This window comes from Aphanomyces invadans, assembly GCF_000520115.1.
Source record: "Aphanomyces invadans strain NJM9701 unplaced genomic scaffold supercont1.4, whole genome shotgun sequence".
NCBI classification, from domain to species: Eukaryota; Oomycota; class Saprolegniomycetes; order Saprolegniales; family Verrucalvaceae; genus Aphanomyces; species Aphanomyces invadans.
In genome coordinates, this window is record NW_008580149.1 from 850,580 (window position 1) to 876,092 (window position 25,513).

A 25,513-nucleotide genomic window follows, 5' to 3' on the forward strand; every position below is an offset into this window, starting at 1 on the left:
TCTCTCTGATCAAACGTTTAACGTACCCTATGTACTAAATGCATTTGTACTGTCAGGACTCTCAGCGCCCACTGACGGACCCCCCCGTCGAGAAATTGCTCGTCGCGTTGCTCAGCAACGCATATACGCCTATCGATTTGCCAGCAAGTTTTCTCACGGACGAGTCCATCCGCGCTGTGAAAGACACTGGCGACGATTTCCAGCGTGCAGACGACCCTCACGGCGGCAGTCGACGGGTTGCGATGCCAAGGATTCTTCCTGCCACTCGAGACATGCAAAGGCATCAACATCACATGTATGAAGCGTCCGGGCAAATCTAATTCTTGGCGCGATAGAATGTCAAGTACGCCATGTGCCAGTCGCCGCCTCCCTTGAGCTTTTGAATGTCCTCCGACTTGCACGGGCTCACGTTGTCGTCGTCAAAACACAACCAGTCGTCTACGCATGCTCCATCAAGTCGCGCCATGCCTACACCACGGCGTGCGTACCACCCTGGACTCGCGCCCATCCAATGTAATGGCCCGAGTCCGCCGATCGACCCTTGTGCGTCACGACAGCATACAGCTCGTAGTTGCCTTGAAAGTTCAACGGCAGACCAATGCCGGCCGTGGCACGGCCACCCGTCAGCGACATCGTCGTGGCTGCCGCCAATGCCGCCGCGTCTTCGTCCATCTCGACGTCGGGGGCCGCAGCCTTTGCCTCGTCGCCTTCCTTCTACATACACCCATGTGGGTCCGACATGACGAGAGCCTGCACGTTCGCCAGCGGTTTCGCACAAGCGACACGCTGGAGTGACGGCGCATGCACGCCCTACCTTGTCCTTGAATTCGTTCAAAATCAAGTCGGCGTTCCTAGGCAAAAGCAGTTGTTCGTCAAGTGGCGGCACCAACACAACAATGCGCTTGCACGCGTTCCAAAGGACAGGTAAAGGCGGCGGCAAGCGAGAAATCTGCTTGGACGAGGGAGACGTACTTGTCGCGACCCACTTTCAAAACAGCCTGCAGTTCGTCCGAGCAGAATGCAAACACGTCCAGCACCATGGGGAAGCTAATGGGCTACGCAGCGCATGGGGACGAATCCAGCGATTTTCGAGACGCAGTTATGCTCAAGCACGGGCATCACGTACACGCAGCATCTTGCATTTGACCCCTGTGTGGTCGCGGCTCTCGGGCGTCAACTTCCAGTAGAACCGCATGAATTGCACGCACAAGTACTTGGGCAATCGGTTGATTTTCTGCGACTTTTTCCATGTCGCGTTGCGGCCGAGCACGTCCGAGTTCTTCTCGATCGTACCTTCCAAACCCTACGTGATCGCGTCAGCTCGCCAGACGATGATTGCGCCAGGATCGTACGATCTTGATGCCCTCCGAGATGTGGTTTGTGTCCTTCGTGATATTGCACACGAGCTTCAATGCCTTTTCCTTCTTTGAGATCACGGGCTCGTGGTCCGTCTCCGCGCATTGGAGCCTGGGCGGCCAAGGTAGCCGTCATGATCCACACGTGTGCATCGAAGCAGTTCACTTACGTTTCCTCCATTTCCAAGCCAAACAGCGCGTCGACCATGTTGTCCGTTCCTTCGAGGCTCTTGATCGAAGTCGTCGGTTGCTTCAGCTGCCGTCCCAACGTGCCGAAAAGGGACGACAGGAACTCGTCACTGTCCTGTTGCATGAACCCACCACGAGGACCTTGTTGAGCAAATTGAGGGAATGCACGACGCAGCGTCTACGTCTTCCTCGTCAAGACGACGAGTTGTTGAAAGGGATGAGATCGAAGATAGGGGCAACGCACGTCAACAAAGAGGATAGGTGGAATGCTGTCGATGTTGGCGTCGAGTTGGTAAAACGTATCGCGCAAGCTCGACGTGAAGTTGTGCGCCAAATCCGATGTCATGCCACCCTTGTACTCTTTCAGTGCCTCGCGGAAATCCGGCGCGTATCGCAAGCACTGCAACGTTGCGTTCATGTAGCACGTGTTGCCCAAGTTGGTCAATCCAGCAGGGTAATTCACGCCAGCCGACGCGAGCTCGGACGTGGACAGGTCTTCCGTGAAGACGGTTTTGACCTCTGGGGGTTTGACTTCGTCGGCTGACCCCATCAACATGATCTGGGTCAATTTCGTCGGGTCCAAGCTCGACAACACGACATCGTCTTTCAACATCCCTTTCCACGCCTTGCTCATCAACTTTTGGCGCTCCACGGGGACATTCGTCACGGCATAAATCTGTGCACGGAGGAGGTCCACTGTTCCATTCTGCACGTCCACATCCACGTCGAATGTCTGCTTTCCCCACTTGAGCGCGACTTTCATCTTGCTTTCGCGTATGTTGGATTGTGAGGCCGACACAAGAAAGACATATCCAAAGCGGACAAAAGAACGGTCGAATAAAACGCGTCCTGCGTCGCAGGCGTTTAAACCACCCGAACACTCGTTTTCGTGAAATTTTATATAAAAATTCCACTCAATAATATGCGGTAGTCAATTTCTTGCTAAAAACGCCCGAATTGTATTTTTATTCCAAAACCATTCGTCGTTTGGTTTAAACGACGTTGTCACAAAACACGACAACAAATATGGGAGAAATAAACGTGTCCGATCGCAGCGGGCGGCGCGCTTTCATCGTGCAGACCCACCATCTCGATGGAACGTCCATCACGCTGGACCGTGTCTGCGGTCCTTCCACCTCTTATGCGCGTCTCTCGCATCGTCCACCGTGCGACCTACCGAGGGTGACAACACTGCAGAAATTTTTAGACGCATGGACAAACCTCTCAAATTCGATGAAACCGTAAGTCCCGCGGCTCGCGCAAGACTCACTTGACGGACCTCGTCGCGGGCATGAGCCACGGTACTGTACGACATGCGCGACGAATGCTCCAGCTCCATGCGCATTTGCTCGATGGCGGCACCATGCTCATGTGCTTGTACACGTTAGGCCGTGACACGTCGGACGATGGGGCGGCGCATCCGCGGATGAAGTCGCCAGGTGTGTGGGCATCTGTCAAAATGGCCTACCAAGGGCTTGTGCACACTGTGATCCGACCACCTCGGTCACACTACGCACTGGACGATCTGGGACCATCAACGTGCATCTTTGCACACAATTTGCTCGTGGGGCGAGAAGACTTTACCCTTCGGAACGAGAAAGGGCTTGCCGTCGAGTGCAGTTGGTGGAAACCTCAGCATCATCGCCATGCAACCACCGACATGCGCATGCCGTGCATCGTGGTGCTTCATGGAAACAGCTCGTCGCGGCTGGGATGCATGGAAACATTGTTCCACGGCCTCGCAGCGGAGTTCACAGTATGCGCTATCGACTTCAGCGGTTCGGGGTTGTCCGAGGTATATGTCTCGTCGACGTTCCATGCTCATGCGGGGTCCAGGGAAAGTACGTGTCTTTGGGTTTCCACGAAAAGAAGGATATCTCCCTCGTGCTCACGCACCTCGAGTCGACGGGCGAAGTGTCCAAGTACGTCGCGTCGTCCGTCGTCGTCTGGCGTCCCTCACGTCCATTTGCAGCATCATTCTGTGGGGTCGCAGCATGGGGGCCGTCGCGTCCATCTTGTGCGCCGCCGAGGAAGCAGAGGACAAAGCTGGCGGCGCCACCATCACCGCGATGGTGCTGGACAGCCCATTCTCAAGTCTCAAGCAGCTTGCGCTGGACCTCGTTGACGAGGGCAAGCTCCACGTGCCCAAGGTATTTCTTGCGGATGTGGCACCGTCTTTCAATCCCTTGGCATCCCCATATCTGTTTCGACATGTAGTTTGCAGTGTCCATTGTCATGCGGTTCCTTCGCCGGGACATCCAGCGGCGCGCCAAATTCGACATGTTTCAGCTCAAGCCGAAAGCCGTGATTCACAAGTTGATCCTGACAGTGCTATTTCGTTCTTCATATGGCATATCCATCGGTAGATGCACCGTGCCGGCGTTTTTTGCGATCGGGTGTCAAGACGAACTCGTGTCGCCGGCGCACGTCCAGCTCCTCCACGACCGACATCGCGGCCCCAAAGAAATCTTGATGTTTCAAGGCGGTCACAACACCGTCCGGCCGCCCGAGTTTTTCTCCCGCGCCATCAACTTTTGCCGGATCATGTGTGGTCTGCTCCCTGTCTCGGAATCGGCGACCACAGGCGGTCTCTCGCCCGTCCACGTGCGCAACCCACACTCGTCGGATCTGTCCGTCGAACAAGTGCGCGCGATGTCCGTCAAGGAACTCAAAGCCGTACTGGATCGAGCTGGCATCGACCCCCACGCGCTGTCAACGGTCGTCGAGAAGACCGACCTCGTGGACCTCGTGCTCAAGTTGCATGCGCGGCACGTTCGCATGCGCGTAAACAGTGATGCAGAGGCCGTCGGTCAGCCCGAGCGACGCCCTCCGTCGATCCAACGACGGCACTCAACTGGCACCGACGATCCCGCCACGTGCCCAGAAGAAGTAGTTCCGAACGTCGCGGGTGGCTAGGTAGGTCACGTCATCGTAGGTATAAACGTTAGAAGCATAGACACACTCCAAACGCCACTGGCGGCGACCCAGAAAGCTCTGCCGATTATTCCTTCATGGCCTCGCCTAGCCTTCCCAGCAGAACCTGTCGTGCTTCCTCTGCTGGCGCTGCCTTAAACGGTGCATCTCCAGGAGCTCTGCATGCAACTCCTCGTGCGTGGTACATTGACAGGGCCAACATGGGCATGACGTCCCATTCAACAAGTCCTCGAGAATTTCGGTTTACTTTCGACGACGTTTCGCCACGACGGCAACTGGTGGTGCCTTGGATCCATCTTTGACAGAGTCCCCGAACTGACTGAATGAACTGGTCGACAGCCGCGGCTTCTTGTGACGTGCATGGGATGCAGAGATGGCCGGCGCGGTCGAAGGTTTCTGGGACCGCTTTGTGAGATTATGAAACAGGACGCTCTTCGAAGCAATCACGTCGCTGGGGTGTACGTCGACGAGTGGAATCGATAAATGTCGCGCTTCGGCGGCATCGACCTTGCGCTTGAGGTCTTTCTTCTCGGCGCGAAACGTCTTCCGTAGTGACGCATTCGTTTTGTATGGATCGGAAAACAGCGCCTCCTGGCGATCGATGAGGTCCATGAGACCAGAAGACCGCTTCTTCGCCACGCGCTTGTCCTGTTCTTCGTGTTCGAGTTTGAAAAACGGATCGGCTGCCATGGCGATGCCGACTTCGGGTGCGTTCAACCGTTCTAGTGTTTCGTCGTCGTGCGTTCCCCACGCAACGTCTTCCATCTGTGTCTTCTTCTTGATTCCATCGAGAAGCTTGTATCCCCGTGCTTCCGGGTCTGTCTGCACCTTCATGATGCCTTTGCACGTTGCACATGTCAACGCGAACTCGTACAAGATCGTTGAATGGTACATCCCAACCTTCGTCTTCTTCGCGTTGTAGCGCACTCCACGACCTAATGAAGCTCATTAGATGGCTGAAAACCTTCATTGATGGGATGTGCTCGTCGTACCAATATGAGTGTTGCAGTGGGTGCACCACACGTCAAAGGGCATTTCGAATCGCACGACGAGGATCCCATCTTTAATGTCTTTGGCTCGCTTTCCCAACGGATGAGACTTTTGGAACTTATTGATTCCTCCCATCTCCGGGCGCCATTCCGGCGGGAAGTAAAAGTTGTCGGCGCGCGCGGCGGCCAGACTCGACATGGCGCTTCGTGAAGGTCGTTTGCTGAATGTATTGCCGACATATCCGGTTAAACATTGCAGTACATCCGTAACATCCCCCATACAAAGGACAAGTCAAAACAGGAATCAAGAATGCACACTAAATACTCCTTGTGGGATTCAAAAACACAACCACGTCGAGAGCCGACGCGTCAACGCCCTCGCTGCCCACTTCCGCTGCATGAAGGATAACATGCTCCACCGCTTGCAGCATGGGTGCTATCTCTGGGTCGCCTGCATGCGCACGGTCGTTATGCACACTATTTTCAGCTTTGAGCGCCGGATACCATTATCCGACTGTCGTCACCCGGATAATAGTCCGGATAGCTTGGACCAGTCTTCCCCACTTCGCCCTCTCGCCCACTTCAAGATCGCCACGACACCCAACGACCATGGCGGAACACACCCACAACTTGGCGGCGGTAGTCAACCTCGTCAATGAGTACGCGTTCTTGTTTGGGACGAACAATGGCAGCCCGACGCAGCTGTTGAACCTGTTCACGGAAGATGCGTCGTTGAACGACGACTTTGTCGGGCAATCGCGCGGCCACGACGAGATTCGTCGGTCGCTGGAGGAACTGTTTGGCCTCGAGTTTCTCGCGGAAGCATCGCACATTCCGCAAGGCCATTTCGTCTCGTTCGTGTCGGAGAAGGAAGCGACCGCGACGTCGTACACTGTCATGTTCTGGAAATCGAACCCGGTCTTGATCGTCAAGTGGACCGACGTCGTCGTCTACGTCGACGGCCACTGGCGCTTCCACAGTCGCACGTCGGAAGCGATTCAGAAAAACTTGGAGCATCTGGGCGAAATGCAGCTCAAGGGCAAGAAGCAGTACCCCCAGCACACCGAATAAGCCATGCACTAAATGTCGTCCTCACTCTCCCGCTCGCGTCACTGTGTGGTTTTCCATTACTTAGTTACACAGCCCATGTCGCGTTGTCTTCTAGCCCGGCTGCATCATGCCACTTCATGACGGTCCCGGGCACATGCGCGCATGGTTGCGGCTCGTGGTCGCCGTTACAGAATCCCCATGCAGCAGTACTGATACTTGTCGTACCACCGCGTCCGCCAGTTGTCCAAGGACTGGTCGATCAAGTCGTTTACAAACTCCTACGCGTATCGCAGATGAAGTCGACGCAACCACAGCGATGGCAGCGATGTATATCGTTGCGTACCTGGCACGCCACTTTGCCCAAGCCCGGGTTGAGGCGTTGGCGCAGTTCGTCCATCGTGGCTTTTTTTCCGCGGGAAAAGCACGGCAGTCGGAGCTCGGGCTGGTCATTTACGAGCATCATTTCGACGAGGAGGAGCAGCTTGTCCATGTTTTGATGGAGCGCCCAGTACGCTTTCACGCACAGCGACCGGAATTCGCGAAAGAGTTTGCTGCGGGGGCCGTCCTACCTCACGAATCATCCACGCACGACGCGGTCGATCGCGTACCAGGAGCTCGACAAATTCGTCCGTGAGCTTGAACGGCGCCGACTCGAACCCGATGTTTCCACCCGGGCTGTTGGTAAAGAGAAATCCAAAGTCAATGTGGATGATGTACCCGTCCGCGTCGACGAGAATGTTGCCGTTGTGCCGGTCCTTGATTTGAAACACAAAGCACAAGATCGAGTACGCCGCTAGACTCTGCACAAAGTGGACGCGGGCGCGCTTGAACCGCGACCCGGACCGCGACCCAAAGTACCGCTCGTAAAAGTCCCTAACGCGACGGTGACATTCCACACATGGCTCGATCCACGAACAACGCGACCGCTCGTCTGGGCGACGCACATGCCGCACACACCACACGACGACCAGGCCAAGGCAGAACACGCCACCAACCGAGCATGGCACATCCAAAACGTACAGGAGGGACTTGTAGTCCGGGTCGTTCTTCTTGAGCGAGTCGAGGGATACAGTGTCGGGGACGGCTTCAATAAGTCCACAAGTGCCCGTCGTGGCGAGGACGGCATACGGCCTGCCAACGCCATGAGCGCACGGCGACACACTCGAGACGTACCGCAACGCGAGCGGCAACGCCGCGTCGACGAAAATCCTGTGGCACTGGGCAATGATCTGTGCTGCAAATTGTTCTTGCCGGAGGTCGTCGTGGGACTTGACGATGATCGGAACGAGGCGCCACCCCGGTTGCATTCCAAACGGAGACGTCTGGCGCAACCGACGCTCTTTGTCACTCCATCGCTCGCGAAACGCAATCACAGGCTTGGCGGGGGCCGAGTTTGTCGGCGACTTGTCTGGCTCGACGGCCGTGTGGAATATCCTCGTGGACGGCAGCCCGCCCGCCGCGCCGTCGTCCGCGTCGGACCACACCGACGGACTCCCGCTCGCACTGGACAAGTTGTCGCCGTCCATGCCGTGGCGCAGCGGAACGTCGTCGTCCATGGACCGCACTTGGTGCTTCAGTTCGACCATGCTACGCGGATGGACAGATTGTGGAAAGAAGGTCGATGGAGACAGTCGAGCGAGCCCACCGTGTTTGTCCGTCTTGCTTGTTCTTCCGGTGGGGTCGTTTCGCCCACTGCCCCATCACTTGGACCTACCATTCGACATGAGCACTTTTGGAATTGAAGACGGACGGTTCCGAGCGATGCATCGTCGAAGCACCAGATGCGGACCTTGTCGTCGTCGCGCTCGTCCGGCCCTGTCCCAGCCTCGTCCTCGCCATCGTCCTCTTCGCCATGGCTATCCATGCCGTCAAAAAAACACACACGATAAATATGCAATCGCCCGAGCACAGCCAGCCGCGCGACGTGTGCGAACTCGTCACGGACCGTACCGAAAGCTCAAGGTGAAGCTCTTGTTGAACGACTCGACCACAAATGTCTTGGTGCTGCCATCGTTGTCGAGCTGCCGCGGGCGCGGCTGGACATCGACCATCGCGGGACGCGTTGCGTCGGCTGCCGTCGACGTGGCAGGTTGTGCAGCGGATGCGGCGCCGTCGTTCGATGCTGGTTCAGCCACTGGAAACGCAAGGTCATCCGACGACGACATGGCGACAGTCACTCGGTGGTTGAATGGAAGCTTCATCGTGTACGATTTGGCCGGTCCCAACGACGAGCCGCGCCGCGCGCGGCCCGGCACGGCAAAGTCCACAACCTCGACGCACACAAGGTACGGCACGCGTTCCTTGGTCGAAAACGGAAAGCACTCGTCGATCACGACGCGCTTCACGCGATGCATCGTGTCACCAATGGGAAGGTAGATGGTGGACGCCGTCGGGAAGAACGTGGCTTCGATCTGTGCATGAAGCGAGGAGGCAGGTCAACACGGTGCAGGAGCAGTCGCCGTCCGCCCGCTGGACTAACCTCGGCCAGGCCATGGCGAAGATGGAGCTTGCGGTCGGCGATGGGAAGCGGAATGAGCCGGTCGGCCAGGTCGGTGAGCGACCGCAGAAACCTGGGAGTGGCTTGAAACTATTTGCGAAACAATCGGCCCGTGAGCAACGTGTCCAGCCGAGTTGATGCAAAATGGAAGGCCAAGTGGCCTAAACAATCGCCGAGACAACTCGCCAAAACAAATCGTTGCCGAGAAACGTAGCCAGCAACGACGCTTGGTTGCGACCAACGAACGAACACAGCCCCTCTCCCCCATACGTACCAAGGCCAAGTGGTCGGGGCTGTCCATGCTGGTTTCCGCGACTTGCAACGCCATGAGTCGCGTCGCCATCAGTTCCTTGGACACGGCGCACTCAGCTTCGGTGAGGCCCATGCTAAAGAGCTTGGCAGGTACGCCGCCCTGCCGGGCAATCTCATGCAAGAGGTGTCCGTCTTCTGCAGACGGGGTGTTCACGGTGGCACTGGGTCGCACGGTCGTGAATGTCCATGGAGTACGAGCGGATATTGGCCGCGGACGGCGTCGTACCTCAGCCCTTCCGACTGATACGTCGTCCCGCGTGTACAAAACGAGTCGAGAAACCAATGCAATCGATGGGCAAATTGAAGCGACCGGCGGCATTGCGACAAGAGAAAAAACTCCAGCGCCGGGTTCTTGTCGTACTGGCCATGCAGGAGGAACGTGCAGAGTTGGGGGATGTAGAATTCGACCTACATCGCCCACATATGATGAGTGTTCGGGAAGGCACCCGTGTTACCTCGTCCGGGTGCTCGTCGTAGCAGACAAAGAGTTGATCCACCACGTCCTTGTGCGCGTACAGCTGCAACGTCACGTGGAATGGATTGCGCGATGCTTCGGTCTCGGACGACCGTCCCAACGACAACAAGTCGGCAACTTCCTTGAGTTTGTCGTCCCAGAATCGCCGGAATCTCTCGACACCGTCTTCGTTTGCGTCGCTTGAAGCGGATGGCGCGTTGGTGTTACGACGACGTCCGCAGCATATCAAGTGCCCCATGATCGAGTTGTCGGGCCCACGGAGGTGTGGAAGGACGAGCGAGACCAGCGAAGGCGACGGCCTCCTTTGTCAATGGGACCACGTCGGAGAGCGATCGCGACATGTGAGTGAGAGAGTAGAATTTTAATTCCATTGTATACACTCTATGCTGAATTTTGAGACAATCGACGTGACAATTATTTTATAAATACGTTCGTAGAATTTACGTTTATTGCGCAGTCGTCAGAATAAAATCGACACGACACTGCTTTCCTCGTGTATTGCTCGCTCACCACTCAAGAACAACAGGCGAGACAATAGCCGCGCGAAAGCTTCTTCGACCACGTCCATGTCGCTGAGCATTGCTGTGTACGCGTCGAAAGAAGCGGACGGTTGCGGCATGCCACACCATCTTCACTGGACCAAACAAATCATGTCTGCGGCATTATTTCCAAGCACTCTCAACAGAGAGTCTTCGGTTGCAGGATCGAAACTTGAAATCAAGTTTTATTAGGTTTAACACCTCTAGGACCATGCGACAACATAATTCTGCCTGGTTCTAACTGCTGAAACACTGGCCAAATACACTACTTGCACCGATCCAAACCCTTCAAGCTGACTCATGCATGATGCTGCACACGATCGGTAGCTTTCAACTGCAATTACGAGGAGGACGGTCGCTCGGCCGCTTCGCCAATCTCTCCAAACATATACGTTTAACGTGAACATTGTACGTTAAACGTTAAAACCCGGGTGTATCGTTCCACATCGGGTGCTATCTTGCCAAGAAACCTGCAAAATATTATATTTCCCTACGCATATCTTTCGAGAATCGCCGATATTTCCCCACCCCACATCATAGCCCAAGATCACGTGCATCATGGACGCTTCTTCGTTGCCGCTGCTTCGCGCTGGACCGGACCTCATGCGTGTGGGCTTCCAACGTGCCTCGGAAGATACCCGCCCGGTGCATGAAGTCCAGCGCCTCGAAACCCATCGCCGCCTGCGTGGGTTTGAAGGCAAGATGCGCTCGGTGGAACAAATCTACGGCAAGGCAGCAGCGATGCGCCTTCGCACGGAAAAGATCCTCCTTGAACAACACACGCGTCTCCCGGGTCTGCCGAGCTCCCGATGCGGTCTGGACACGGTTCTTGGTAACGATGACACGCTCGACTTTACTGATATCCTCAACGGTACCGTCACCGCCAGCCAACTCCCTCCTTGCTCACCATGTTGTGCATTAGACCCCCAAGACTCCCCGGAAGCACCGCAATTCCGCGTACACGACGTCATGGAAGTCAAGTTGGCGATCTTCTAAGTCCCATCTCCCTTCTAACTCAAAACACGCCCCCGTTGTGTGTGTGTGACGTGCAATTTTGACACGCATGTACGATTACAAGTGAATATGGTCTGCCGTGTATCCTTCGCCATGGTGGTTGGCGCCCGTGTGAGCGACGTACCCACTCCCGTGATGGACATCGGTCACGACGCCGCTCACCTCGGACGCGTCAATGTCCATTTGAGAGCTCTGGACGGCAGTGTACAGGTCGCGTTGCTGGGGAGTTCCAATCAAGTGGCCGACGTTCAGAATCTCGGCCATCTTGGCTTGAAAGCGCTTCTTGTACTTGTCGGGGGCGATCGCGGACAGCCCGTCGCCGTCGACGCGGCGCAGGTGGACCTTGACGAAGCGCTCCATGCGTTTCTGCAGCGTCCACGTTTGGAGGATATCGATCACACCCAAGTGGTAGTACGCGGGACCGACGACCGTGTTGGCGACGCGTTTGCCGGACCGGGGAACGCGGCGCGGCGGGCGGACGACGGTCGTTTCGTCGTCATCGTCATCGACCGCATCGACCTTGAACTCGACATCGTGGATGCCCATGAGGAGCGAATAGTCCATAATACCAAACTCGCACAGCATGTTGCTGTCGGCTTCGAGTTGGCGGTACAGCGCGACCGCCACGTTCGTGTCGAGCTTGAGCTTTTGCGTGAGGTCGCTGTCCTTGAGGACAATGTTGGGCTCGTGGCCGCCGAGGCGAACGTCGCAGTTGAGATCGTCCTTGGCCGTGCTCTGGTACACGTACTTGCGATTGCAGTGCCGGCACGTGACTTTCTTGCCGCGCTTGGGGAGGCCGCCCTTTCGGTTGACCCACGACCCCTTGATGTCGAACCGCGTGTGGATCGTCTGCGGCGTCGCAAACAAGTTGGCCATCACAACAAACGAAAACTGTTGCCCGTACAGTTCGAGGCAGTGGCACCCGTAGAACCGCGTGAGCAGCGTCGACGGGTGCGTGCACATGTACGTCGCGTACGCGTCGGCGATGCCGCGAAGAAACTTGCACTCGTCGGGGGACGTGCTCTTGACGATGAGCGATCCGTCGCCAGAAAAAAACATAAACGCACCACTCGCGCCTTCCGACAGCCGCTCCTTGGCGGTCGACGACAGCGACTTGAGGTACCGAATGTTGTCTACGTGGAAGCACTGGCGAATGCGCCGGAACGCGTGCGGTTCGTAGTCGTGAAAGGTTTTCGTGTAGTGCTGCGACGACGGCGGCGGCGTGCCTTGGGGCCGCAACGCGAGGTGCTGCACCCGCTCGTGCTCGGCCAGGGTTTCCGCTTGCTGGACCGCCTGGATGATGCCAGACGTTGTGTAGAAGAGCACTTCGCGACGAAGCGCGGCGTTCACCTGCGGGTTCAAGTCGACGTCGACGGTCTGGTCGTTCTTGGAGCAGAGCGCACTCGGCGTCGGTACGCGCAAGTCGTTCAGTTGAAACCAAATGACCAGATCGACGTAGCCCTTGGACGCCATCAAAAAGTTGACCACTTCCTTCCACCGCTGCTTCGTGTCGCCTTCCGACAGGCTCAAAAACTAGTCGCATCGCGGTCAGCATCGACGCCATCATCGCACGCGGTCGTACGGTGGCGTAGACGGCAAAGATGATGGTCCAGTACATCGATACGGCGACGACGAGGAAGCGCGCGCGATCGATCGACTGCTTGCGCACGCCGTACGTTTCCGGCAGGCCCTCGCGAAGGCGGTTGTACGTCCAAATCCACACGACGAGCCCGACTACGATGAAGACGAGCATCGGGACGTAGAAGAAGCCCCAGCTGATGTAGTTGGCTTGGAGGGACCCAGTCTTGTCTTTGAGGATGAACGTGCGGCTTTCGTTCACGCACGTGTCCGTGAGCCGTGGAATGGTCGTCGCCTGACAGAGTGCGCAGATGGGACCATGGGGAGATGGAAGGAGGTGTACGTACTCCGCGGAGAGCGTTTGTCCAGCACGTGTCAAAGTCCGAGTACCCGGCAAAGTCGGCGAGGCTGGCCAGCAAGACCGCCGACGCGAGCGGCACGCCCCACGAGAAGACGTGGAAGAAGCGCGTGTTGCGCTTGAAGTCGGTAAATGGATTCGTCAGAGACAGAAACAGGTTCAACGTCATGCAGAGGAACCAGCACTCGGACGCGAGGAGCGAGAATTGAAAGAACCCGGCAAAGAAGATGCACGTGTCGTTGCCTGCGGGAAGGTACCCAAGCAGCGCGTCGCGGGTGAACGCGCAACCGCAGTTGAATGTGACGCAGAGCGGAGAACACTGGTAGTTTACGCATCGCACCTACGTGGTGTGGACAAGGTGAGAATAAGCGGCGCGGGAGTCGCGCGCGCGTACAAATTGCTCGGCCAGCAACCGCACGACAAAGAATCCGTCCGCGATCGTGCGCCAAAACACCAGTGGGTTCGGATGCTGACGACTGAGGGGATCACTCGCATAGGACAGCAGGACGGTCACGACCGAGAACGCCGACAGCACCGAGCCCCAAATAATGCCCGAACTCAGGTTCGTGTACTTGACAAACACGCCAAGGACAAAGCACCCGATCGCGGCCAGCCCCATGACAATCTGAAAATACAAGGACCGTCGGGTCTTGGACGGAGGAGCACGCGTGTTGTGACGAGATGAAGCCGACGGCGGCGGCGCGTCGCCGGCTCCTGTTCCACGCGAAGCGAGGGTATTGGGACGGCCTCGGGTGTACGGCTGCTTTCCCATCTCCTCGTCACCAGAGTCATCGTCCGAGTCGTTCGACGACATGGCTCGGTTAGGCCGCGGGTCTGCCGCGTCGCGAGTCTTCATCTCGGACCGAGATGCCGCAGGTCGATAAGGGGCGTTCTCCATTCTGCTCGGTGTAACATGCGGCGTTTACGTTGCGGCCGTTCCATTGAAAAAACGTACGTTCAACCGATATACGTTTTATAGGATTTGTTCATTGTAAAACAAGCAGCCCATTCGATCGCACGGGGTTGTTTCAGACCCGCGTCGGCGCACAAGAGGCAAGAGTGCACATGGCGTGTTCCCAGCCGTGCTGTTGTGTCTTTGTCGGCTGCATGAGCGATCGAGTAAAACCCATTGTGTTTTCAAGGGCCATGCGTTTAACGTTGTTCCGACCACAGTTTTCGAACGGCCCATGACAATGTTAGTCACCCCGGAACAAGCTTTTGCAGCGTAGCATGACGACGGCGCGGACGCCGCCACGGCGATTTCATGCGCTGGTAGGGGAGCGGCGGATGGTTGTAGTCCCTGAGATGCCATACACGCAGGATCGACACATGCGTGGACGGGACTCCTCACACAAACACAAATCCACGTGACTTAAAACGCGCTCCAATCTTTCTCTGGCCGGACAAAGTCCCATTCCTTGAGGTCCTTCAGCTCCTCCGCGTCGACGGGACTGAACCATCGCACGTCGTCGCCTGCAACGATGTTGGGTGTCCACGGTGCCGGCATCTTGAGCGCGAGCAGATCGTCCCACGCAAACCCGGCGAACCATGGATGCGACTCGACGGCGCCACTCAGGCAACTCATGCGCTTCGTGGGCTCGCGCGTCAAGAGCCCTTCCACAAGTCGTCGCCATTCTGGATCCGCGTCCTTCTTGAATTCAATTCTCCCGCGCAAAATCGACCGACAGATCGTCATGTGGTCGTCCTTGGCGTCGGCAAACGGCGAGTCGCCCATCACCTAGTAGTTTTGTTGTCAAGTCGCACGCACTCGTCTACATCTCGCAATCTCGCGCGCGCATACCATTTCGAAGATCAAGATGCCGAGCGCCCAGTTGTCCACCATGCACCCGTGGCCGATCCCCATGACGATCTCAGGCGCCAAGTACTCGGGGGTGCCACACAACGTGTACGTCTTTTTCGTCACCTTTTTGGCAAACCCAAAGTCGACAACCTTGGCATATCCGTGGTTGTCCAGGAGTCTGCCACGAACCATCATCATGACGTGCGTGGCCATCGCGATGCCGATCCATGCACGTACATGTTTTCGGGCTTGAGGTCGCGGTACGCCACGTTGCGCGTGTGGAGGTATTTCAGCGCCTTGACGACACAACCCGCGTAAAATCGCGCGTGCGGCATGGGGAGCGGGGTCGGGACGCCGGCAGCGTTTACAATTCGTTGGAAGAGCTCGCCGCCCATCAACGATTCGGTCACGATGTACACTTTTCGCTCTTCTTGCAACGCGACAAGGAACTTGAGAACGAATGGATGGTGAAACGTGCTGAGGAGCTCCTTCTCGGCGAGGACGTGCCCCATTTGCTTGGATGATTCCAACCGGGCCTTGTACATTTCCTTCACCGCCACGAACCGGCCCGACGGCGTGTGCCGCGCAATGTACACGAGGCCGAACGACCCGATGCCGAGGACCTTGATCCGTTCGAGGGACGCCACCGTGATGGACGCGGCAAAGATCTGGCACGTCCAACATGAAAATGCCCCGATCCATACACTTGGCTCCCACCTTGTCTTGGCTCATTTGGTTTCTTGCGTCCATGTTGGACTCGAGCGCTGTTTGGATGGGCTCCCTGATCGACTGGAAGAGCGTGGGGTCGACAACGAGGCATTCCACGGCGGTGGCGGCCGTCACGGTTGCATTCCGCCGCGCGGGTACGTGCTGGAGCGCAGCCTGCCACAACGAGATTCAGGTGAATGTCACGACCAACACGATCGGGACCTTTTCGCCAAAGTAATCGCCGCACGACAGCGTGTTCAAGTGCACGACGCGATCGCCCGCGGCTTGCGTTACATGGACCTTGCCACTGACGACGATGTAAAAGTCGTTGCCGACCTCGCCTTCCGTCAAAATGGCTTGGTTTGGCGCGAACGGGACCAACGGCGTTCGCTCGATGAGCTGTTGCTTTTGAACGTCGGAGAGGTCTTTGAGTAGGGGAATGCTCTGGACCGATCGCATCATGAGGTTGTGCCTGTCCATGCAAGATGAGCCCGCGTCGCCGTCGAAGAGCACGATACTTGATGATCTCGTGGAGCGGGCCAAGCACGGTCGTAAACACGCCGCGATCGAGCGCCATGACGTGGACGTCCGTTTTGGCATACACTGTCGCGGCGCGAGGCTCATCCTTGATCAAGGCGCGTTCGCCAAAGTAGTCGCCGTCGCCGAGCTCAATGTCATTCAATGCCCCAATGTCCGTGCAAACGACCTGCGACGAATGCATGATTCCGACGTCCACATGCCACACGCCCCCACCGTGCCCGCTTGGATCATGTACAAGACATTTCCTTGCTCGCCCTTGCGCACGATGATGTCTCCTACATCGGCACACATCACGTCGGGTCCGAATCGCGAACAATGCCGTGCCTTCTCGAAAATGCAACGCTCGGACCGCTTCGGCAACGGTGTCGAGTTGGCTTTCCGTGAGCGATTCGAGCCTGCAGCATGGGTATATCATGGCTCGTGCGCAGAATGGCGTCGACGGGTCCATCGAACAACGTACAGCGAGACTCTGCGCAGTGCATCCTTTGAGATGTTGATCGACCCCGTCGACATTTTCGCCACGATGTCTCGAAATGTTCGGCCCTGTCAACAGAACGGTCACAGATGCAATCGTGGCAATCGCGACATGACATGCCTTCAAGCAAAACAACTCGCCAACGTTCCCGCCTTCGTCGCTCAGTCCAACTGTGTCGGAGCGAATGCACTTGTACAACAAGCCGAGTTCGCCAAACGAGTTGCCGACCACGAGTGCACGCAATCGATCGTCGTTTGTCGTCACGTCGAAGTGGCCTACAGAAACGACCGAAGCGATTTGGATCCATCCACCCACGACGACAACGATGCAACTCGTCGTACCTGACTTGATAATGTAGAACGTGTCGCCAAGGTCTCCTTGTGAGTACACGAATTCTCCGCCTTGTACGCGGCGCAACGTCATGCGCTTTGCAAGGATGTTGAGTTGCGACGGTTCGAGGCACGAAAACAGTTCGTTTGCGCGCAACGACTCGACAATCAGTAGCGTGTCTTCCATGGAGAGCGTGACTGGAACATCGACGTCTACATCGTCCGTGTCGACAGCCGCTGCTCCATCGTCTGAGTCGTCGTTGAAGATGCCCTGGCGTCGACCTCGCAACATGAGCTCGACTACCCCTTCCGTCACACTCGTGACGCCACGTTGGACTCGCGCTTCCGAGCGTTCCAACTCCAACTGCCGCTCGGACGATGCTGCTGTTGGCACACCAGCAACTGGTTCGCCCACCGTCATCGTGCACAGCGTGCACCCCATCCGCCGCCGCGGCTCTGGTCAATTTCAAAAACGAACCCCGCGCTTTGAAACGTCGGGTCCACTTGGAAACGGACAAGTTTCGCGATATTTGACGGATTTCGCGCAATTTTTGGACACATTTTCGTGAACGTGGGTGGGTTGTCAACGACGCATCGTTTGGACGAATTCGTGGTATTTTTTGTAAAAAATTTCAAGCTTATTGTTTATGCCGTGGGCGTTACACGGGTGAAACCAATCTCGCGCGCGATGCACCGTCTCGGAATCCGCAACGCGGAGGTGTCGGTGATCAGCGATGACATGATTCAAAAGTGTGTACTGAAGGACGCTGTCGACCCTGCGAACGAGAACGCGACCAACGACATGGCGTCCGGCACGGACGCCGTCGACTTTGCCGCGCTCAAGGTGCTGTCGTTGTCATTCAAGAACGTGTTCAAGATCGACAACTTGGTGACGTTGAAAAACCTCGTCAAGCTTCAGCTCGACAACAACGTGATTCAAGAGATCGAAGGCATCAGTCACCTCACGAGCCTCACGTGGCTCGACCTGTCGTTCAACAACATTGCCGAGATCAAGGGCCTCGAGACCCTCACAAAGTTGCAAGACCTGACGCTGTACAACAACAACATTTCGAAACTCGAGAACCTCGACACGCTCAAGAGCCTCCAAGTGCTGTCCGTGGGCAACAACTCTCTCGCAACCACGGACGGATTGCTCTACCTCAAGTGCTTGGACGGTCTACGGGTGCTCAACCTGGAAGGCAACCCCGTGTGTTCCGACCCCGAATATCGATCGTACGTGCGTCGTCGCTGCTTGCCCGACCTCAGTCCTCACGTTATGACGAAGGTTCGTCTTGGCCCACTTGGACAAACTCAAGTACTTGGACTACTCGTTGGTCGACATGGCCGAAGTCGTGCAAGCGAGGGAGCAATACCAGGTGCCAATCCCCCCCACAGGGCCACACCGCGGACACGTCGACTTGGCATGATGTAGGACGAACTCGAGGAGATGAAGGAGGTCAAGGCCATTGAAGATGCTGCGTTGGCGCGGGAACTCGAGTACAAACAGTACAACGTCATGCTCAAGGAGGCCAACGTGAACCTCCTCGAGGTAGCGTCATCACTCGTGCCCGACTGACACTCACGGCGGTCGCCCCAGACGTTGCTCAGCGACATGTTCAAAGAGGACTCTGAGATCAGCAAGATCGAAGTCCTGCCAGGTCCGTCCCACGCCGGAATCCGAATCCGAATCAGACTCAGATGAGACATACCCCAGGATTGCGCAACTTGATCGACGACTTTACGGAAAAGGTCAAAGCCGCGACGGAGGACATCAAGGTCGTGCTCCTCGAGAAACATGGAGCCATCCAGCGTGAATGCGAGGCGTTCAAGGTCCAGTACGACAAAGAGAAGGCGGCGACGCAGAAGGCGAGCATCGCGCAGTGCGAACAGTATCGCCGCGTGGTGAAGCGCGTGTTCAAGCAGTCGGCGGCGTTGACGACCGAAGCTGATGTCACCCGCGCCACGGCGGAAGCTCAAGCCGCGTGCCACGAGCTCAACACGGAGCTCATGGGGATCGAATCGACTTTGGTGGAATTTGCGCACGAAGCGATTTCGACACTGGATGTACGCATTGAAGCGGTTGGGAACGAATCGAGAGGCATTGCGACCGAGCATTTCCGGAACGTCGAGCAGCTCGAAAACAACTTTTTCGACGCCGTGACCCAGGTACACAGGAAAGCGTGCGATCCAAGGGGTGGACGCGTGATGGAAATTACGTAGCTTGCGGCCAACCTGCTCGAGCGTTTGGCAACTGAAGATGGTGAAGACGACGATTTCTTAAGCGACGAATGTCGTGCAATTCTCAACGATCGGTACGTAACTCGAAGGACGAATCGTTGTCGTGGCGTCGATCGGACATGCATCGTAGGGACGCACTCAACAACGCAATCAATGGCTCGCATGATATTCATATCGGCAAACTCCTCGCCCAAGAAGACTTGATGCGTGAACAGAACATCGCCAAGATCCACGATGTATGGCGCTCTCGACGAGCGATGCCGGAAGGATGACCTCACATGTGTTGAACTGTTGCACAGATCATCAAGACGACCAAGGGCGAGGAATGGTCGCGCAACCGCAAGCGTGTAGCTGAAATCATCCACATGAAGGTACGCCGAGAAGAATGCGATGCACGGTGGTCCCATCCTTCGTGCAGGAGAAACACGTGGCAGAAATCATGGCCTTTCGCGATGAGCTTAATCGCACCGAGGACGAGTTCTACTAGCGGTGGTCTACTCGCAATACAGAGTTACCTGTGACCGTCCCTGCACCTCCATCGTCATGCCGTCGGGAGGCGTGATTCTTGGGCGCCATCATCGCTTATCCGGATAATTCTCCGGATGGCTTATGTCTGCGCTTCTGGAACCATCTCATTAAACTTTGCCGATGGAATTTAGCCTGAGCAACGACGTCGTAGTCGCCGCCGTGGCCGTGGCGGCGGCGTACGTTGTGTATTCATATCTGTCCACGCCGGCAACACCTACACATGCGCCAGTGTCGAAGGCGCCTTCCAAAGAGAAGCCCACTGGCGAGCCTGAAGTGCCACAGCAACGGTACTTCACGTTGGACGAGCTCAGGGAGTTCAATGGAGAGGGTGACAAGCCCATCTACATTGCAATCAAAGGCGTGGTCTACGATGTAAGCCGAAGGCGCGACTTCTACGGACCCGGGGAAGGCTACCATTTGTTTGCAGGTCGAGAAGCTGCCCGCGCATTGGCCAAGATGTCATTTGAACCAGCCGACTTGGACAACACGGACATCAGCGATCTCAACTTTATGGAAAAAGAGATCCTCAAGGACTGGGTCGACAAGTTCACTGACTACAACTCGTATCCGATCGTGGGACGCGTTCTCCAGCAAAAGGACCTGACCCTAGACGAACTGAGCGCGTACACTGTGTTGCCAGTGTACGTGGCGCTGCGAGGGGTGATTTACGACGTGACATTGGGTGGCCTGGAGCACTACGGACCCAACGGAGGCTACAAAATGTTTGCCGGTCGCGATGCCACTCGCGCGTTGGCGCTTATGTCGTTTGACCAGGAGAATCTTGATCACCCAACCGAAGAAGGGTTGACGGAGACGCAGATCAAGACCCTGGCTGACTGGGAAGCAAAGTTCCAGTCCAAGTATCGAGTCGTGGGCAAGGTTGTTGCCTCCAGCTAGTCTTCTGGGCACATCGTCGATGGACCGCTCGACGGAGTTTCGGGTCATTTCGATCTCAATTTAAAAAAATTGACCACGGTAAACTGGATCTTTGTATACAGGACGTGACAGCTCGATTTTTAAATTGCTTATGATTCTTCGCTCCAAAAAATACAAACGTTAGAAAATCGTTCGTACGTGAGAGATACAGAAATGCCCCCCACAACGTTTTGGGACGAATGCCTTGACATGAACCATGGGCTATGCCATTGTGCACTCGAAGTTTGAGGCGGTAGTTGCACATGTTTTGGCGGCATTCGTCTCGTTCGGGCGTCATGAGCATCGATGCACATGGTGGATTTGCCGAACAGGAACTCGTCATCCGGATAAACTCGATTTTCCGGACTGTATCCAATCGAGTTCGGTATTTTTCCCTTGTCGCGCAAGAAACGGCGCGGAATTCATGGGGAATCAAGCAGGGTCGCCGCGCAAGAAGAAGGGTGAAAAAGGAGGGATTCTAGTGCCTGGAGGGAGCGGCGATGCATGCCCATCCAAGCTCGTGTCGGGCATGTTCGACTTGCGTCTGATCGGCCACCACGGCTTACCAAGTCAACCGAGTCGAATTTGCTACGTGCCAATGTTGGGCCTTCTCGTAGTCGCGACGGGGTACCAACAATTGAAAGTGTACGGACACGACGGCCTGGAAATATACGTTCCATGTCGCGAAGACCAAGGGCGTAGCACAGGAGTCTCGTCGTTCAGCGCCGGTGCAACCGCGACGTTTCTCGACTACACCAGCAGTGGCAAGGTCGTGCTCGTCATGTCCGACAGCGCCGTCCAAGTCATCGACCTCGCGCTGCTGCAGCAATGCAAGGATGTCGTGGTTGCAGCGCTACCATCGAGGTAAATCGATGGTTTTTCCATCCATCTCCCTCACACTCTTGTCCAAGCTGGACGACAAGTCGCATCACAGCAGTGGAAACCATTCGCCACCACAAAGACACACCATTTTTCTACCTTGCGCTGGACGACGGATCCGTCCAGGTATGGCTGCCACCCGTTCCATGTCCCTGAGCCCCATGCCTTGTTGTGTTGTGCAAGGTCGTGCACGAAACCACCTGCCATTTCGCGTCCTACGCCATCTACCCGGGGGATGTCGGCGTCGCCGGTTCCAAGGACCAAGCGGACGCTATCTTTGTCAGCGCCATGGCGTGCAGTCCCACCGATCCGAACCAATTGCTGTTGGCATATGAAGCTTCCGATGTCGTGTATGTGTGGGACGTTGCCAAGCAGCGCGTGCTGTTGAAAACACAGTCGAGTTTGAATCCGAGTCCCGTGCGAAGTTTGGCATGGCATGCTAGTGGAAAGCGCTTTGCCGCGATCTTTGCGTCCGGGGCGATCGGTGTGTCTCGCTCGGACAAGCAACAGCAAGCTGTGTACACGGTCGACACATTCCTTCCACCTGGGCATGCCTCCGCGGCCTCTAGTCGCGTCGCGCAGTCTCTTTCCAACGCGAGTGTTGTGCACCAGCGCATTTTCTGGCTCACGACCCACGCGGCGTCGCCAGGCGCGTTGATCGTGTCGTCCTGGAACAGTCTCACGATCTCGTATCCAGCACGGGATGCGCAAAAAGGCCCAAAGGAGGCGCTGTCGGAGCTCTCGACCCCATCGAAGCATGGCTCGTTTCCGTGGCAAACGACGGTGCTCCCCACGCAAAACAACTCGTCCGCCATGGACTTTGCGATCGCGTCGGCCGTCGTTCCAGCCGCGTCGTCGAGCGCGCCGTTCACGGCGATTGTGCTGGCGGGCAACCCCCTCGACGGTGTCAAGCCGTCCTTGGCCATGCACATGCTCCCGTGTTTGTTGGCCCAGCCCCACACGCCGAAAGAAGAATGGATCTGGATACCGTCGCCGCCAGTGTCGTCCCCGATCTCGCCGACCTCCCATCACCTTCAAAGTTGCGACGTTCTCGCCATGCACGTGCTGGACCTGCGCACGGCGGACAACGGGGCATTCCGCGACGATCTGTTTTCGTCGCAACCGATCCTGCACGATGACGAGCAAGCGAGTAGTTCGTCTGAAGAAGGACGCGCGGGCATTCCCGTCGCCACTTGGACAAAACCGTTGACGGGCGGCGCCACGACCATCGAGTACCCATCGCTGCCTCGACTGCTCTTGTCGTCGAGCACGGACGTCGATGACGACAGCGCGACAGACAGCATCAAAGAACGCCACACAAAACGAGCGTGCTGGATCGTGACGGCGCATGCCGACAGCCGTGTGAAAATTTGGGAATCGCTGCCGCCGGCCCATGGCGCCAGTCGCGGCCAGCTCAACCTGCTCCACGTGCTGCATGTAAAGTCTGTGCTGCAGGACTCGATTTCGCAAGTGTCGTTTTCACCGACGAGTCGGCTCTTGGTGGTCGGGACATTGACCGGCAACGTTGCGTTCTTCACGTACACGAGTGGCGCGGGCTTTACCTTTGTCTTTTCGCTGCATGTGCATTCCAGCGCGATCGAGCGCATCGCCATGACTCGTACGTGCATGGATGTCGCGCTCAGCGATGCTTGCGGCGTTGTCTCGATCGTCCACGTCGCGTCGCAGACGTACAAGTTGGTCATTTTCGACCTGGCGCTCGACGACGAGTCGAATCCTGGGTCGGTGGATTCGCTCTTGCTCCATGGATCGTCGCTCTTTGTCGGGCGCGGCAATGGCCGCGTCCAAGTGTACGACGTACCGACCGCGGCGCTGCTGCTCACGTGCAGGACGGACGAATCGGCCAACGGCTCCGGGGGAGTGTCGTCGATGCTCTTGATGGACGAAACCGGGCGCGGAGACGTGTCTGTGGAAGCGCTGACCGAGTCCAGTCTGCATGCGGGTGGAGGTACGGCGCCAATGACACGGTGCTGGATATAGCTGGTTGACTCTAGGCGATTCGAGCGCCGCGCCGTCGTTGTCTGTAGACGCTGCGACCCAGGCGCTTGTCGACAACCTCGTCGGTGCATTTCCGTCGCCGTCCATCCCGTACGACGAGTCTAGGTGCATCACGGTGTGCGTCGACGCCGGCCCGTTGGGCATCTTCCTCGTCGACGATGTCGCCGACCGCGCTGTGTTGAAGGTACGTGAGTCGAAGCGAATCGTACGTTGACGTCGAGTGGATGGCCAGGAGTTTGTCGAGGACAACGCGAATGCCCAGCTGCAGCAAGGGATGGGCATCGTGCCGGGAAGCACCCTCGTCCGAATCAACGGCGTCGATGTCGGTCGGCTGAAAAAAGCGGACGTTGTGGCTGTCGTCGGGTCGTTGGCCAGCGTGGCGAAGCAGCTCACGTACCACCTGCCCGTCGACCCGGCGGAAACGCGGTCGCCGTACCTTGTCTGTGCGCGGGGCCGGTCGATCCAGGTGTATCACGCTCCAGTGCCGCCGGCATGCATGCCGACCGACCCAGACGATGCAGCCAAGAACGAAGTGGTGGTTCGCGTTGATGCTGCCGTCGAGTTGCGGGCCGCCGTCGCGACCATGGCAATCACTGCGATCCCTGTCGAAGGACGGTAGGTGTTTGTGTTGTAGGCGATGGCTGCATGCGCCGTGCTTGTAGGATGGAGCACGCGCTCGTGGCGCTCGACCAAACCGGGTGCGTGTACGTGCTGGCGCTGCCAAGTTTGGTCTGGATTTGGAGCGCTTCGTGTCCATCCGATGTACTGGCGGGGTATGCTTTTGACCACACGCATGTCCACATCAATGCGTCCGGGACAATCGTTCTCGGCACGGACTTTGGCGACGTTGCCGAGTACTCGATCTTCCACCCAGACATGCTAGCCGACGTCACGATGCTGCAGTGGGTGCGTCATCGATTGCTTGCATGCGACTGACGTTTGGGTTTCATGGCAGGCCTCGACCAACACGCAGGTTGTGGCGCCGCAGATCCCGCTCCAAGGGAACGAACGAAACGAACGTGTGGTGGAGAAGAAAGGGTCTGGCTTCTTGAAGCTGTTTGCTGCGAAGGAGGTCGACCTGAACACGGTCGAGCACTCGCGCCATGTGGACGATTGCTGAGCGACGTGTACGCAGGTGTTTGTCGTGCCATCCTTCTACCAAGACCAGCGCAAGCAACTCGTCGGCGACCGCCACCAACTACCACCGGCCGCGACGACGCAATCCAACCTCCGCGGCACCATGGATGCCCTCCAACAAGCGTCGCAGGTACCGCCAGCCATCACTTCATGCGTGCCTCCCGACGCGGCATAGAACTTGCAACTGCGAGGGGAAAAGCTCTCGGGCCTCGAAGAAAAGACGGAGCGGTTGAAAACCCGCGCCGACGAATTCTACAACACGATGAAAGCGTTCAACGAAAAGGAAGCCAAGAAGAAGTGGTATCAGCTCTAGTCGTGGCAGGTATTCATGCGAGCTGTGACTGGTGGGGACGCATTGGATGGAGGCTGTGTTGTGCCACAACGTTGATGACGGTCCTGCACACACGTTGTCAATGCCACCACGTGTGACGAAGGAATCGATCCCTAAGCGCTTTGACGCAAATGCCACGGGAGTAATTGTGCATTTACGTCCATTCGCGCGCACAAACGGCGAAACAGCGTGTTAGCATCTCGGCACGTCGTGCATTCTCTGCGGAGTTGCGTGCGTCGGGTGCGCAACCCTTACCCAAGCTTTCCTGTAGAGTGGCCATGCCACTGGTAGCTACCGTGTCTCGGTCGCGGCATCACTTGCGACTG

At 57.0% G+C, this 25,513-nt stretch overlaps 11 protein-coding genes across 14 annotated transcripts; 5 read left to right on the forward strand and 6 right to left on the reverse strand.

Annotated features, from left to right (window-relative positions):
* Positions 1 to 273: 273 nt before the first annotated feature.
* Positions 274 to 2,337, reverse strand: H310_02753 (hypothetical protein). The gene is made up of 8 exons (XM_008866375.1): positions 1,789 to 2,337; positions 1,526 to 1,722; positions 1,353 to 1,467; positions 1,127 to 1,303; positions 973 to 1,055; positions 815 to 851; positions 489 to 714; positions 274 to 438 (listed from the first exon to the last, which is right to left on the reverse strand). The coding sequence occupies exons 1-8, from the start codon at positions 2,305 to 2,307 to the stop codon at positions 317 to 319; spliced, it is 1,476 nt and encodes a 491-aa protein (XP_008864597.1). The 5' UTR covers positions 2,308 to 2,337; the 3' UTR covers positions 274 to 316.
* A 447-nt stretch (positions 2,338 to 2,784) lies between these two features.
* H310_02754 (hypothetical protein) lies at positions 2,785 to 4,597 on the forward strand. Its single transcript, XM_008866376.1, has 6 exons — positions 2,785 to 2,845; positions 2,933 to 3,339; positions 3,381 to 3,466; positions 3,517 to 3,694; positions 3,762 to 3,859; positions 3,911 to 4,597. The coding sequence occupies exons 1-6, from the start codon at positions 2,836 to 2,838 to the stop codon at positions 4,458 to 4,460; spliced, it is 1,329 nt and encodes a 442-aa protein (XP_008864598.1). The 5' UTR covers positions 2,785 to 2,835; the 3' UTR covers positions 4,461 to 4,597.
* A 44-nt stretch (positions 4,598 to 4,641) lies between these two features.
* On the reverse strand, positions 4,642 to 5,686 carry H310_02755 (hypothetical protein). Its single transcript, XM_008866377.1, has 2 exons — positions 5,471 to 5,686; positions 4,642 to 5,413 (listed from the first exon to the last, which is right to left on the reverse strand). Exons 1-2 carry the CDS (start codon positions 5,664 to 5,666, stop codon positions 4,722 to 4,724), a joined length of 888 nt encoding a protein of 295 aa, XP_008864599.1. The 5' UTR covers positions 5,667 to 5,686; the 3' UTR covers positions 4,642 to 4,721.
* Positions 5,687 to 6,039: 353 nt separating this feature from the next.
* H310_02756 (hypothetical protein) lies at positions 6,040 to 6,589 on the reverse strand. The gene has a single exon (XM_008866378.1). The coding sequence runs from the start codon at positions 6,482 to 6,484 to the stop codon at positions 6,050 to 6,052; it is 435 nt and encodes a 144-aa protein (XP_008864600.1). The 5' UTR covers positions 6,485 to 6,589; the 3' UTR covers positions 6,040 to 6,049.
* H310_02757 lies at positions 6,572 to 10,131 on the reverse strand. 2 transcript variants are annotated; one of them, XM_008866379.1, is made up of 12 exons: positions 9,782 to 10,131; positions 9,553 to 9,734; positions 9,289 to 9,487; positions 8,997 to 9,104; positions 8,468 to 8,928; positions 8,307 to 8,373; positions 8,163 to 8,227; positions 7,691 to 8,104; positions 7,538 to 7,648; positions 7,126 to 7,390; positions 6,861 to 7,082; positions 6,572 to 6,795 (listed from the first exon to the last, which is right to left on the reverse strand). In XM_008866379.1, exons 1-12 carry the CDS (start codon positions 10,037 to 10,039, stop codon positions 6,703 to 6,705), a joined length of 2,445 nt encoding a protein of 814 aa, XP_008864601.1. In that variant the 5' UTR covers positions 10,040 to 10,131; the 3' UTR covers positions 6,572 to 6,702. The 2 variants fall into 2 exon arrangements, with proteins under 2 accessions (XP_008864601.1, XP_008864602.1); XM_008866380.1 differs by having other exon boundaries at positions 6,861 to 7,068; positions 9,782 to 10,039.
* Positions 10,132 to 10,835: 704 nt separating this feature from the next.
* H310_02758 (hypothetical protein) lies at positions 10,836 to 11,392 on the forward strand. Its single transcript, XM_008866381.1, has 2 exons — positions 10,836 to 11,211; positions 11,263 to 11,392. The coding sequence occupies exons 1-2, from the start codon at positions 10,899 to 10,901 to the stop codon at positions 11,334 to 11,336; spliced, it is 387 nt and encodes a 128-aa protein (XP_008864603.1). The 5' UTR covers positions 10,836 to 10,898; the 3' UTR covers positions 11,337 to 11,392.
* Positions 11,381 to 14,213, reverse strand: H310_02759 (hypothetical protein). Its single transcript, XM_008866382.1, has 4 exons — positions 13,685 to 14,213; positions 13,280 to 13,630; positions 12,937 to 13,227; positions 11,381 to 12,887 (listed from the first exon to the last, which is right to left on the reverse strand). The coding sequence occupies exons 1-4, from the start codon at positions 14,186 to 14,188 to the stop codon at positions 11,412 to 11,414; spliced, it is 2,622 nt and encodes an 873-aa protein (XP_008864604.1). The 5' UTR covers positions 14,189 to 14,213; the 3' UTR covers positions 11,381 to 11,411.
* Positions 14,214 to 14,630: 417 nt separating this feature from the next.
* H310_02760 lies at positions 14,631 to 17,642 on the reverse strand. Of its 2 annotated transcripts, XM_008866383.1 has the most exons (11): positions 17,156 to 17,642; positions 16,935 to 17,089; positions 16,800 to 16,882; positions 16,664 to 16,734; positions 16,553 to 16,614; positions 16,318 to 16,505; positions 16,022 to 16,271; positions 15,809 to 15,973; positions 15,329 to 15,759; positions 15,092 to 15,269; positions 14,631 to 15,028 (listed from the first exon to the last, which is right to left on the reverse strand). In XM_008866383.1, the coding sequence occupies exons 1-11, from the start codon at positions 17,583 to 17,585 to the stop codon at positions 14,663 to 14,665; spliced, it is 2,379 nt and encodes a 792-aa protein (XP_008864605.1). In that variant the 5' UTR covers positions 17,586 to 17,642; the 3' UTR covers positions 14,631 to 14,662. The 2 variants fall into 2 exon arrangements, with proteins under 2 accessions (XP_008864605.1, XP_008864606.1); XM_008866384.1 differs by lacking the exons at positions 14,631 to 15,028; positions 15,092 to 15,269 and having other exon boundaries at positions 15,280 to 15,759.
* Positions 17,643 to 17,797: 155 nt separating this feature from the next.
* H310_02761 (hypothetical protein) lies at positions 17,798 to 19,912 on the forward strand. The gene is made up of 9 exons (XM_008866385.1): positions 17,798 to 18,376; positions 18,429 to 18,519; positions 18,576 to 18,692; positions 18,741 to 18,801; positions 18,858 to 19,309; positions 19,364 to 19,455; positions 19,512 to 19,617; positions 19,681 to 19,752; positions 19,800 to 19,912. Exons 1-9 carry the CDS (start codon positions 17,832 to 17,834, stop codon positions 19,866 to 19,868), a joined length of 1,605 nt encoding a protein of 534 aa, XP_008864607.1. The 5' UTR covers positions 17,798 to 17,831; the 3' UTR covers positions 19,869 to 19,912.
* A 111-nt stretch (positions 19,913 to 20,023) lies between these two features.
* H310_02762 (hypothetical protein) lies at positions 20,024 to 20,894 on the forward strand. Its single transcript, XM_008866386.1, has one exon. It carries the CDS (start codon positions 20,030 to 20,032, stop codon positions 20,804 to 20,806), a length of 777 nt encoding a protein of 258 aa, XP_008864608.1. The 5' UTR covers positions 20,024 to 20,029; the 3' UTR covers positions 20,807 to 20,894.
* Positions 20,895 to 21,218: 324 nt separating this feature from the next.
* On the forward strand, positions 21,219 to 25,356 carry H310_02763. Of its 2 annotated transcripts, XM_008866387.1 has the most exons (9): positions 21,219 to 21,688; positions 21,736 to 21,829; positions 21,887 to 23,669; positions 23,716 to 23,903; positions 23,952 to 24,334; positions 24,382 to 24,625; positions 24,675 to 24,806; positions 24,855 to 24,986; positions 25,032 to 25,356. In XM_008866387.1, exons 1-9 carry the CDS (start codon positions 21,249 to 21,251, stop codon positions 25,167 to 25,169), a joined length of 3,534 nt encoding a protein of 1,177 aa, XP_008864609.1. In that variant the 5' UTR covers positions 21,219 to 21,248; the 3' UTR covers positions 25,170 to 25,356. The 2 variants fall into 2 exon arrangements, with proteins under 2 accessions (XP_008864609.1, XP_008864610.1); XM_008866388.1 differs by lacking the exons at positions 24,855 to 24,986; positions 25,032 to 25,356 and having other exon boundaries at positions 24,675 to 24,853.
* Positions 25,357 to 25,513: the final 157 nt, after the last annotated feature.

Coding starts and splice junctions, on each gene's coding strand:
- H310_02758 (XM_008866381.1), top strand. CDS start 10,899: ATGGACGCTTCTTCGTTGCCGCTGCTTCGCGCTGGACCGGACCTCATG. Junction 11,212..11,262: donor CTTTACTGATATCCTCAACG/GTACCGTCACCG, acceptor GTTGTGCATTAG/ACCCCCAAGACTCCCCGGAA.
- H310_02761 (XM_008866385.1), top strand. CDS start 17,832: ATGCACCGTCTCGGAATCCGCAACGCGGAGGTGTCGGTGATCAGCGAT. Junction 19,310..19,363: donor TTTTCGACGCCGTGACCCAG/GTACACAGGAAA, acceptor GAAATTACGTAG/CTTGCGGCCAACCTGCTCGA. Junction 19,618..19,680: donor ACATCGCCAAGATCCACGAT/GTATGGCGCTCT, acceptor ACTGTTGCACAG/ATCATCAAGACGACCAAGGG.
- H310_02756 (XM_008866378.1), bottom strand. CDS start 6,484: ATGCTCCAAGTTTTTCTGAATCGCTTCCGACGTGCGACTGTGGAAGCG.
- H310_02757 (XM_008866379.1), bottom strand. CDS start 10,039: ATGGGGCACTTGATATGCTGCGGACGTCGTCGTAACACCAACGCGCCA. Junction 8,374..8,467: donor AGCTTCACCTTGAGCTTTCG/GTACGGTCCGTG, acceptor CGGCATGGATAG/CCATGGCGAAGAGGACGATG. Junction 7,391..7,537: donor CCGGACTACAAGTCCCTCCT/GTACGTTTTGGA, acceptor CCGTCGCGTTAG/GGACTTTTACGAGCGGTACT.
- H310_02759 (XM_008866382.1), bottom strand. CDS start 14,188: ATGGAGAACGCCCCTTATCGACCTGCGGCATCTCGGTCCGAGATGAAG. Junction 13,228..13,279: donor GGACAAACGCTCTCCGCGGA/GTACGTACACCT, acceptor GCACTCTGTCAG/GCGACGACCATTCCACGGCT. Junction 12,888..12,936: donor TCTTTGCCGTCTACGCCACC/GTACGACCGCGT, acceptor CGATGCGACTAG/TTTTTGAGCCTGTCGGAAGG.
- H310_02763 (XM_008866387.1), top strand. CDS start 21,249: ATGGGGAATCAAGCAGGGTCGCCGCGCAAGAAGAAGGGTGAAAAAGGA. Junction 23,904..23,951: donor CCGACCGCGCTGTGTTGAAG/GTACGTGAGTCG, acceptor GTGGATGGCCAG/GAGTTTGTCGAGGACAACGC. Junction 24,807..24,854: donor AGGAGGTCGACCTGAACACG/GTCGAGCACTCG, acceptor ACGTGTACGCAG/GTGTTTGTCGTGCCATCCTT.
- H310_02755 (XM_008866377.1), bottom strand. CDS start 5,666: ATGTCGAGTCTGGCCGCCGCGCGCGCCGACAACTTTTACTTCCCGCCG. Junction 5,414..5,470: donor CCACTGCAACACTCATATTG/GTACGACGAGCA, acceptor GAGCTTCATTAG/GTCGTGGAGTGCGCTACAAC.
- H310_02754 (XM_008866376.1), top strand. Junction 3,467..3,516: donor TCGACGGGCGAAGTGTCCAA/GTACGTCGCGTC, acceptor GTCCATTTGCAG/CATCATTCTGTGGGGTCGCA. Junction 3,860..3,910: donor CCGAAAGCCGTGATTCACAA/GTTGATCCTGAC, acceptor ATCCATCGGTAG/ATGCACCGTGCCGGCGTTTT.
- H310_02760 (XM_008866383.1), bottom strand. CDS start 17,585: ATGGGGTGCACGCTGTGCACGATGACGGTGGGCGAACCAGTTGCTGGT. Junction 16,883..16,934: donor GCGAGTTGTTTTGCTTGAAG/GCATGTCATGTC, acceptor TTCTGTTGACAG/GGCCGAACATTTCGAGACAT. Junction 15,974..16,021: donor GCGATTACTTTGGCGAAAAG/GTCCCGATCGTG, acceptor TCGTTGTGGCAG/GCTGCGCTCCAGCACGTACC.
- H310_02762 (XM_008866386.1), top strand. CDS start 20,030: ATGGAATTTAGCCTGAGCAACGACGTCGTAGTCGCCGCCGTGGCCGTG.
- H310_02753 (XM_008866375.1), bottom strand. CDS start 2,307: ATGAAAGTCGCGCTCAAGTGGGGAAAGCAGACATTCGACGTGGATGTG. Junction 1,723..1,788: donor CACCTATCCTCTTTGTTGAC/GTGCGTTGCCCC, acceptor AGGAAGACGTAG/ACGCTGCGTCGTGCATTCCC. Junction 1,056..1,126: donor TCAAATGCAAGATGCTGCGT/GTACGTGATGCC, acceptor TGCGCTGCGTAG/CCCATTAGCTTCCCCATGGT.